We start from the raw sequence: 10,678 nt of genomic DNA on the forward strand, positions 1-10,678 counted from the left end.
CCCGTAGTCATTCAAGGGGTGGCCCCAAAAAAGTCTGTGTCAGCACAAGGCAGGGGAGGGCAAGAAGACAGGAAGGAGCTGCTGGGCAGGGACTCCTAAAGCCAGGATTGCTCTCAGTCAAGAAAAGGATACACAAAACTGCACCCAAGTGCTGTGGTGCTGTTGCATTTTGAAATAAAGTTGAAGCATTAAGACATTTTTCCTTAGTGCTGACTCCCTCTGGGTATTCCCAAGACAATTACAATGTTTTCTGAGTATACAAAAGAACTAGGAGATTTTGTAATCGGCGTCTGAGTTTATGCTTCTCTCCTTAAGAGCATTCCATTTCCATGGACACTCATTAGCAGGAGGTTGAAACAATGGCAGAAGAGAATCTTGGACTGCTTTTATGTCCATGTGGTAGTAAACACTTCGAGCTAAAAATGCAAGTTCAAAATAAAAACCTCTCCATGTTGTTTTCAAATTAGTTGTAAAGCAACAAAACACAACTTCCACAGCTTTTTTACTGAAAATTTAATTTTACAAAATACCCTTTTCCACCAAAGAAACTTCCCTGCAATGTATATGAACCCAGTGTTTCATAGATCTGTACAGTGAGATACCAGAGAGGTTTGAAAGAAGGAAAAAAAACTTTTAGCAGACACCTAGTTGCAAAACCTACAGCAATGTGAATACAAGTGTGTCTTAAAATGCTAAAGCAAGTAATACAATATAATTGGTGAACCTATTTGAAATACGAAAAGTTTCCTTAAAGTGGTCCATATGGTATGTAGAACATCACAGCTGGCACAAAACTGCCTGTATTTAGGTTTAAACACAAAAACAATGTATGTAAGAAACAGTTTTTGAAAAAGAACCCAAGTGCTGCTATCATAAGGCAAACACACAAAGGTGCTGACAGCACACGGAAATCAACAAAATAAGATGAATACTCAAGTGTTCAAATACTGAACTATTTTTTTCATGTTGCCAATAAACGTTTAAAAGATAACGCCAAATTAACATAGGACACCCTTTTAACTAGCTAGGTGTGACGCATATAGCTTTACATAATCTCAACAAATGTGAAACTAGGCATGAGTACTCCAACTTCAGCTGGCTAGGCAGGGCCTAGTTAGTGTGTTGCATTCTGGCAGCTTTGAATTTTGAAATCCTTTTTCTAGTTTCTTCCGATGCTTCGGATGAAACTTCCTCTGATTTTCGCTCCAGTATGGTGGGCAGGACTGGGTGAGCAATGCCTGGGTGTGGTATTAAGGAGGGAGACAAAGGCTCCTTTTCTATAACAGTTCCGGAAAATGCCTACAACAGAAGAGAATACTCAAAATGAGCTAATAAAATGCAAATGTGAAGCTATGCCCATAAGGTCATTACCCTATATTAGCCTGATTAGGATTGTTATTTCTTTTAATCAGAAGTAAAGAAATATCTTTAAATCAATGATTGTTCCTTGCATAAGTAATGAAATTGTAAATAACCTCAAAATATAGCTTGTTCAAAAATGACTGAAAGACAGTGTCTTAAAAGTACTACTAATCTCATTCCTCCTGCATAAATAATCTAAAAGTTTGCTTCCTTACAGACACATGCTCAAGAAATAAAACAACTGATGTAATATAGAGTTTCATTTTGGATAAGAAATGGAGAGATTTTGCAAAGTTGGAGTATGTCAGCATTTCCATCACACGTCATATTTTATGACTTAATCTCTTCTAATTGCATCAAGCTGACTCACTGCATACAAATTGGCAAGCACTTTTGTTTGTTCTTTTCTCCTTACCAAATACAATCAAAAATGGTGAAAGCAATTTATACTTAAGAGAACAGCAAACTTGCTTCCAACTACTTCTACCTGTAACAGGTCTAATAAACACATTTAATGTTTAAAAACAATAATTTATATGCCACTGATTATATGACTTAATCCTTTTTAACTTAGCTAAGAAATGAGCGCGATTCTTGGAAAACATTGGAAAAAAGGCAACCCAGAACTACTTTTCATAAACATATTGAAGAGCAAATCACCCTACTATGTACTGAAAACAGAAAATTCAGAATGCCTAAGGACAAGGGGAAGCAGTTTACATCCAAGGTTTGATGCTCATACTGGGGACAAAAGGAATGCACACCAGATTTATTAACTATGCTTAGTTCTGCTTTTTCATAACTCAGTTTAGCAAGAAAAACAAAGCAAAACCAACCAGCCAGTCTTTTCTTGCAGGACCTGCAAAAAAGCAGTGTTTTTTTGTTTTCTGCTCGAATAGCCAAAGTATGCCTAAAGCTGTGCCTGTACACAACTGTGTTATTCTAACAACACACTCGTTTTCAAAAACAGGTAAGCAAAATACAACCTAAAATGACTGTGGTAAAATTAGAAACAAAAAGAAAATAAGTTACTGTGTTGCAAACAGTAATAGAGAACTAATGTATTTCAAACACCCACAAAAACAACCAAAAGCAAAGCCAGCAGCATTTAAAAAGGCATGCCTAACCGAGTGTTTTGCTCACTCTCCTTCAGTTACTTAGAAAACACATTATATTGTAGAGAATAATCATGCCATATTCAGAAAATGGACTAATGGGTAAGATCTAAAGTGTACTTAGATGTTTTATAAAAATATAGCAAATATATTCCAGAAAGTATACAACGTGAAGTGCTAACTCTACAGATGGATCTTCCGCCGTGAATCTTCACATCCTGCCTGGATTTGTCTGTAGCTGTTTGTATGAAAAATGACAATAAACAATAGATTTTATGAGGAATTCATTTCTTGCCAAAAATATTTTTTCTATAAATAGTGTATTCATTGAACTTGGGAACTACTGAAAACTCAGTTTCACCTAGTTTGAGAAAATTAGTGGGAGTTCTTACAAAATAGAAGTTAAGAATACTCTATGCCATAAATTTCAGAGCAGCAGCTACATTTAATTCTAGTACCCACCCAGTCACTAAGCAACTGTACATTCTCCCTTATGTTGTACAGTCTCTTTCCTTTATGATGAAGCCCTAAACTTGTGAAAATAGGTTTGTTTGGGATCACTAATGGCCCTGGTCTGGAACAGGATGAGTAGAGGTGCAATGCTTCCTTCCACAGGGCAATTTCTCTGCCTTTGGCAAGTCCAGATAATAACTCAGCTGATATCAGTGTGTTTTAAAACTTAAAAACACCACCTGGAAACTAGTTGTCTAGTAGCTGTGCAATACGGGTTACAAAGGATCAACTCTCCCCTCTCATCAACTACAAAGCACAGATTTTTCTCTTTTTTTGTTTAATCCTGCTGTATATCCTGCAGTGAAGTTTTCAGTATGACCCAGTAGACATGACACTGGTTCAAGGAACACTGACAAGTGACTACTGTGTCAGATCTTTACAGAAGAGCTTCAGGTCTCAGGGAAGCCGTCTGACTCGTCTCCTCCCCTCTGCCCCTAGGATGCATATGACACAAGCTTGTCACCTGATGATATCCTCCTGAAGCAAATGAGGTAGGAGTTAGAAAATTATTTTAAAGAAATTAAACTGATGGTATAGGCAACTACAGTCATTAGATTTCTTGTTTTCACCCCGCCAACAATCAACAATTAACTGAAAACTGTACCTCGCTTGTCCCTGAAGAGGAAGGAAGCTTTTTTGGTAGCTGCTGCTGCCCCTCCTCCTCTTCCTCCTCCAGTATGCCTTCACTGTTGTCACTCTGAGTAGCTTCATCACAGCTAATACTCCTCTGAACTCCTCGTCTGTCATCAAACTCAGCAGCACTGTTCTCACTGGTATCGCTACAAACACTGTTCTCTCTGCTTCGAGACTTCAAAATTGATTTACGAGGGACATATTCTCCATTCACAACATCAACAAAGACTCTATAAAGGAAAATGTTAGCTTTAATAAACCACTTCAGGATCAGATGACAAATTTACAGTGATCTTGCTTTGTCTTTTGTACAAATTAATTATGATGTTCTTTTCCAACTTTTTCGCTGCAGAATTACAATACTGTACCTTTAGAGGCATTTTATTTACCAACGTACAAGAATCAATTCTGCAGAGCAAACACTGTTATGCCCTTTATTCAAGCATTAAGTTGGTACACTCCTTCAGCAGAAAATGTATACATCTTTGAAAAGTGTTAGAAAACAGAATAGTGAGAGTTAGAAAAAGCTAGAAAAAAGGTAAACTAAATGATTGTCAGGGTTGTTTCTGTAAAGAGAAAGATAAGATTACAATGGTGGAAGGTTTTCAACAATGAAGTCCTTGTCAAATGTAGAATATAAAAAGCAAATACTTGAAACAGTAATTGCACATGGAATGGATGAAGCTTTTTCCTGGCAAGCGCCATAATCTTCTGCTTTCAGTTACCAAAAAAAAAAATTAAAAATCAACTTTTAAGATCAGATCAACACGAAGACACTTTTCAAGTATTAACAGACTGTAAACTGATAAAGAGGCCTCTTCCTACAGTTTATACTCTGTCTCCATGACTTAAAGAAGTCAAGGGTGGGTGGAAAAGAAAGAGTGGCATTGGAAGACAGTGTTAATTTTACCTGACTCATAAAGGAGAAGCCCAATGAATGAAAGTTTTAAGGGTGTTACTTGTTTCTTAACAGCTTTATTCGTCAGGCACTCATGGGAACACTTGTTTATCTCTACAGATGACGGAGTTCCTTTACAGAGCTCAGGGAGAGCACCATGAAAGAATCCTTTACCTCATGTTCAGCCCCAGCCACTGTAATTACAGGATGGGTTTTAACTTTTCACACTTTGTGACACATTTTTTAAGATATTTAGGTGCCTGAATACACATACAAATGCAGTGTGACTTTCACAAGCACTTAATCAACCAATCTAACAGGTGTCTATGCTCATCTTTACAAACCTAAATACTTGTTTTAACTCTCCCGTCGTGTTAGTTCAGTATTTTATACACTCCGCTAAGCCCAACACTGTTTTTCAAGCTCTCTGAGTGTGGGTGTTCCACAGGTAAGCACTTCTTTTTACAGAGAAGAGAGACAGTGATAGACTAAAGTCAGGGACAGAGAATGCAAGAGAAATTATGCAAAGGAAGACCTGAGTATATTCTGAAGATAGTGGAAGAAGAGACAAAAAACCAGCAATTAGTAACTGGGAAAGGAGAAGTATTACAAAGGATAGATCTGGTCAGTTATGTTTGAAAACAAACACAGAAGCAAATGACATGGAATTATCCAGAATACATAACAAACTGCTGTATTCCTTTACGCAGTTGATACATACTGGCAAATTTACCTCAATTTCAGAAGCTGAACTGAAAAAGTAGACAAATTACAAATTGCTAGTTGGAAAAGGAAATTTTAAGCTTAGGAATGTCTTATGGATATGAAACCACGGCAACCATGCAGAAGCCACAAACTTTCATTTTTCAGTAGTAAATTCAGTTCCAGCTGTTTCAGGAAATAGTACAGTTGGTTTCATACTATAGGTGAACAGAAATGAAAAGAGAAGGTCTCCTAAGGGGAAAGCTCACGCACCAATGCTACAAATTACACACCGGTAAATGTCTGCTGGGGTTTTGATGTTAGGCAGTTCAGGAGTTGCATGGCCATTGCCATTGCTGTTCTTCCTTTTACGCTTGGCCTCTTCTTTCTTTTCACTGAATTTCAAAGTAGTATTTTTTCCTGTGTTTATTCTTACCTGAAAATTGAACACAAATGGTCTAGACCATAAAAATCAACAATCACCAGGCTGCAGATCAAATGACTACTGATATTCTCCTATCCAAGCAGTTGAGGACTATGAAGCATAGATAAATTAAACAAATGTATGAATGGTAGCGCATTCATAGTGAACTGTTTATTCTTTACCACTTGCACTAGGCTGGGGCATTTCTTTGCACTAATGTGTATAGGTTTTGCATATAATATATGACAATCTGCTTATTCAAACTCTGCTCAACAGCTGAGCTGTTCAAGAGTCCATTTCAAATCAAGTAAAAAGTCATTTTAAAAACTCCTAGACAGGATACTTTCTTTTGCAACAGCTGGAAGCCAGAACAGCAAGGTATATATTTGAAGACCATTTTTTTAATACCGTATTTGAAACTGCAGGATTTAAACAGTGGGTTTCCAGCGTTCGAAAAAAATCCAAATAAATGTCACCTACAGTTAACATTCTACAGCATCTACATTATCTAGAATTTTTTATTTTAGGTATGGTATATATATTTTATGCAATCTCTTGAGAGAAAGATAAAAATAAAGTACAAACCCTTTTAGGTTCAACAGTGTGAGAGAAAAAAATAGTTGGAACAGAGTTATCTCCAATATCTACATCATCTTCATCATCACTGTGATAGTAAGTAGAGCCATTAGCTTGGCCACCAAACACGTCTGAATTTGTTACTTCTTTATGGAAGTTGCCCTGAGTAATACAGTCTTCTGCTTTATATGTCCCGTTCAGATCTGTCCTCTTATCTTCTTTCTCCTCTTCAGAGGAGGTTGTATCTTCTCCATTTGTATCAACTATATCAGGCATCCTATGAAATGAAAAATATCCAAGTGAACTGAGGCAATTCATACCCTTTAGAGACACACAGGCGTACAAAATAATAATTAAGCCTGTACATAATTTTCTTTACCCAGCTACTATATTTTTCACCAGATTGTGGAACTTTTTTTATATTCTGTAAGAATGACTATGTCCTTTCCATGTGAACTGGAAACACCAAAACTGTTACATTCTGACTACAAACGTGTTGCTTTAGGATCAGAATAGATCTAAGGGTGTCATTAAACAGTAAATGTGTAACTACTACATAGTGAACGGTGGAATTCTCCTGGCCTGTGGGAAATGGATTTTCCCTCTTTTCTATCATCTTAAAGAAAAAGTAGTATAATGCTGGACTTCCATGGTTGCACAGAGGCAGATTTTAGCACCTTTGGCCTTGCAGTGTGTGCTTTGCTCATGTTCCACCCTTCTACCACCTATTATAATTTTAACTGCATTGGTCTAGCCAGCTATATGCACTTACGGTGAGATCTTTTGTGTACAAACAGAATCACACACTGTAGCTTTCTGAACTCCAAACCTGACTGTGCTACAGCAGTACTATACCTGTCAAGTTCACCAAGTATCTCTTCTTGTCTCTCCAGCTCTTCTAAGCGAGCCCATAGTTCCTCCTCTGACTGAAAACGGCCCATTGATTTTGTATCACTTCCATTTGCTGGAAAATCTACCTCAAAAACATTTGATACTTTTGGCTTTGAATGAGGTTTGTGAGCAGTTCGGTATTTTCCTGTGTAACAAAAAATAACATGTAATTACTGAAGCAATTGACAAAAACCAACAAAATCCGTCGTGGGGGAAGAAATCACAAAGGAGTTAAGGAATACCGGCAGAACATTTTCCATTTCAAATTATTGTTTACCTGTTTAAGCGAAACTGTCAATGAACCAGAGCACCAGCACAGGGTAATAGTGTCCGGATGTTACAGAAACCAAGGCAAAACAGAGATGTTTGTTTACAAAGCAGGAGACACTGAACCTATGACAGTTTTATTACAGTGTGGGTTTTTATACCTAATGTGCCAAACAGTAGACTTTGATTTGCTCTGATAGATACCAACATGTGAATGTGACATTTGCTCACCATCCCATTAATAGCACATTTTATTAACTGGGAATGCAAACCTACTTTGTACTTTAGCTCATTTTGGCCCAAAGTCACCTATATTTAAGGAACAGACTCTTTTTGTTTTGGGTTGTGTTTTTTCAAATTTGCAATGAGGATCATTAAAAATTATCTCCAGAGTCATCAGGAAAATCTGACCTAAGCCCAGCCATGAATCACTTATTTTAGTGAAAAAGACCCACTCTGAAAAACATACAAAAACCTGCCTTTCAAAAATAAGAAATAAAATCCCCTTTAAAGCTTCAGAGGTGACCGGAGAAATACATTTGTGAGTAAATGGTAGCCACCAACAAGTTCTTGCTGGCATTTAAAAGCTTTGCTACCTAGTAAAATGGTGCGTCCACTGAGGATGGGGAATACTTTTTTACTGTTTGAGTGCTGTCTAGCACATGGGGAACTGACTGCCTGCCAACAATACTAATGCTTTATCCCTGTCTGTGTGAAGGGCAGGACTGCTGCTTTAATCCCCCTTCTCCCCAAGACCAGCAGCTCCTGGGGACACCACCTGTCCCTGCGCTGTACCAGGCAGGTTCCCAAGGGAATTACTCTGTCCATCAGCACCCCCCATGCAGCACCTGTACCACTTTACAGGAGTGTGGTCCCTTCCCCTTCCATCACCACCACAAATACACCCAACATTTTGTCTGTACAGTGGGACTCCAGTATCTCTACGGGTCTTCATGAAACTCTGCTTTGTGCATCTAATCAACAGTAATACAATGTCTTTGTTATTCAGCATCCTTCAAGTTTTAAAATCTCTATCAACCAATTGTGTGGCCATTTTTTTTTAAGAACTCATGCCTTTAAGATATCCTTATTCAAATATGTCAGCTTATACTTGAATCCGAGTTAAACACAAATTCAATAGCAACATTAAAAAGCAAACAGGTGACTGTAAGTAATGTTGGAATGTGTGTCCCCTACTCTTCCATGGGATAGCATTTTTCATCATCTCATTAAGAAAAGGCTGAAATGTATTTTATTGAGATTTGAATATAAATTGAGGTAAGCCAAGCAGAGTTGCTTGTGAGGATTTTATTTGGTACAATTACAAAATTAATAAATAATATTTGGAAGGATTAGTTAACAATCTATTTCAATTTGATTTTCAGATTGTGCCCTCCCCATTTCTTTCTGTTACCCTTCAGTATTAACTACTGACTTGACTACCAGCGTAAGCACATGGCTTCCTGACTGCCAGCGCCTCAATGTGCCAGTAGTTTTCTCTCCTAATTCTAACAAAACTTCTGTCATTTAGGAAACCAGATCAGATCTCAAAGACAACAGAGGATAACCACTTGCTGCTCCAATATACGCTGTGCTCATTCACTGTTACTACAAAGCACCACCATTAACCTCATACACTAACCAAAAACAGTGAAATATTAAAGTCCACAAAAATGGAGAGTCAGTTATAAACCAATGAGATGCTCAGGATATTGTTTTTGTCTTCCTCAGAGATACAGCCCATTTCCATGTGAACAAAATTGATTCCTAGGCTGATGAAGCCCAGCCTGCCTCAAAATAATTGCTAAGTTGTTCTTTTAGCAACTTCTCTTTCAATCTCAGTACAGATCAGTGCTGGCAGAAAACATATATAATTCCCACTTACAGATTTTCAGAAAAAAATAAGATGATTTCAGAGGACAATCAAAAGCTGCACAAAGCTTGACATGGTATCCACAGCATGCTGCTGTGTTAACACTGTTACAATGGGAAGCGCTTCCCAGAATGTTACTCCTCCTGTTTTGCAGTGACAACTACCCGTAGTAGAGACACCCCCCTAGTCAGCCTTGGCATATAAAGAATATTGTGATTTATTCCCAAAAAATGTAATGGCAAACTGCCCAGCCTAGCATTCTGCAAATCACAAACTACCACTCCTTCTCTAAATGTCCAAGTGATGCTATTTTCAGACTGTAAAATTACGTCTTCCTCCAACTTTGTCTGAGTCCTACCTATCAAGCACCACTTCAAATAGCACAGAAACTATCCAATGCCTTAGCACAATTATCTTTGTTTCCTGGTGTCCTCTCCAGAAATCTTCAGGAAGTATTTGCTTCAGTACATTTGCAAGACCTGCATGCTGAAATTGCTTTAGCATTTGTTTCACCAATGGTAGTGAAACAACCCAGTGGATGACAACGTTTACATTGTCCATTTATGTCTCATCCGTGTCCGTGCTTCTTCCCCTCCCTGCTAACACTACTCACATACTTCCACTGTAACAGGCAGAGACTGAGTTTCTCTAGTATTTCTTCTGCTGTAAAACTCACACTCTGACACAAAAAATTTCTACTCTAGTTCTCTCTCCAGGAGCCAGCCTATTTTATTTTCTGCCTCTTTTCTTCTAGAGAACTTCAAACTCCTAATATAAACTCGTCAAAGAAAAAAATCCCCCAAATATGTTTAGCTGATGGCCACCAAGGGATATCACAGCATCCCATGCTGAAACCAAGCAACAAAAAATTTCTTACCTCCAGATTAGTCATTTTTAATTTGAATAAAGCAATTTTTTAATGTAAGAGAGAAGTGAAGTCATTTAGTCAATTCCACATAAGGGGACCTACACAAGGAATATTTTGCTTACTAGTATTTGAAGACATAGGTGTGTTATTAAATCCTTTACCTTTTGTTTCAATGCTATCATCCTCAATTTCTTCTCTTATGTCAACAAAATCACCTGCAGCCTAATGAGAAAGATGGGAAGTTAGGGTTATTAAATGCACTGTTTGATGCTTATTAACAGCCCAGATATTTTTAAAATAATACATAGAAGCAAATGCAGTGATATGCAAGACAGGAATGACTACATTATTTATACTCTTTTATCAATCTGAAGATCCATCTTTTTCCAGATTTTTAAAAATATTACAGAATTAGGTTGGCACAAAACAAGACACATACATCACTCATTTTCTGCAAATCTTCTGTGAATTCAACTCGTGATTCAAAATTCTTCATGATTTTCTGCAAATCATCCAGTGTTTTCCTTACATCTGAAAAAGAAAATCAAAATTGCTC

General features: G+C 37.5%; 1 protein-coding gene across 4 annotated transcripts in view; it reads right to left on the bottom strand.

The window, feature by feature from the left end:
- Positions 1-485: 485 nt before the first annotated feature.
- The window catches only part of URI1 (URI1 prefoldin like chaperone), a 41,942-nt gene continuing 31,749 nt past the window's right edge, over positions 486-10,678 (bottom strand). For all 4 annotated transcript variants that reach the window (XM_075101472.1, XM_075101473.1, XM_075101475.1 and 1 more), the window contains 7 exons: positions 10,562-10,653; positions 10,284-10,344; positions 7,079-7,259; positions 6,233-6,500; positions 5,517-5,659; positions 3,595-3,853; positions 486-1,299 (listed from right to left, as the gene is read on the bottom strand). In XM_075101472.1, the coding sequence (XP_074957573.1) occupies positions 1,111-1,299; positions 3,595-3,853; positions 5,517-5,659; positions 6,233-6,500; positions 7,079-7,259; positions 10,284-10,344; positions 10,562-10,653 (1,193 nt within the window). In that variant the 3' untranslated portion in view covers positions 486-1,110. The remainder of the gene's footprint in view (positions 1,300-3,594; positions 3,854-5,516; positions 5,660-6,232; positions 6,501-7,078; positions 7,260-10,283; positions 10,345-10,561; positions 10,654-10,678) is intronic.

This window comes from Phalacrocorax aristotelis, chromosome 8, assembly GCF_949628215.1.
Source record: "Phalacrocorax aristotelis chromosome 8, bGulAri2.1, whole genome shotgun sequence".
NCBI classification, from domain to species: Eukaryota; Metazoa; Chordata; class Aves; order Suliformes; family Phalacrocoracidae; genus Phalacrocorax; species Phalacrocorax aristotelis.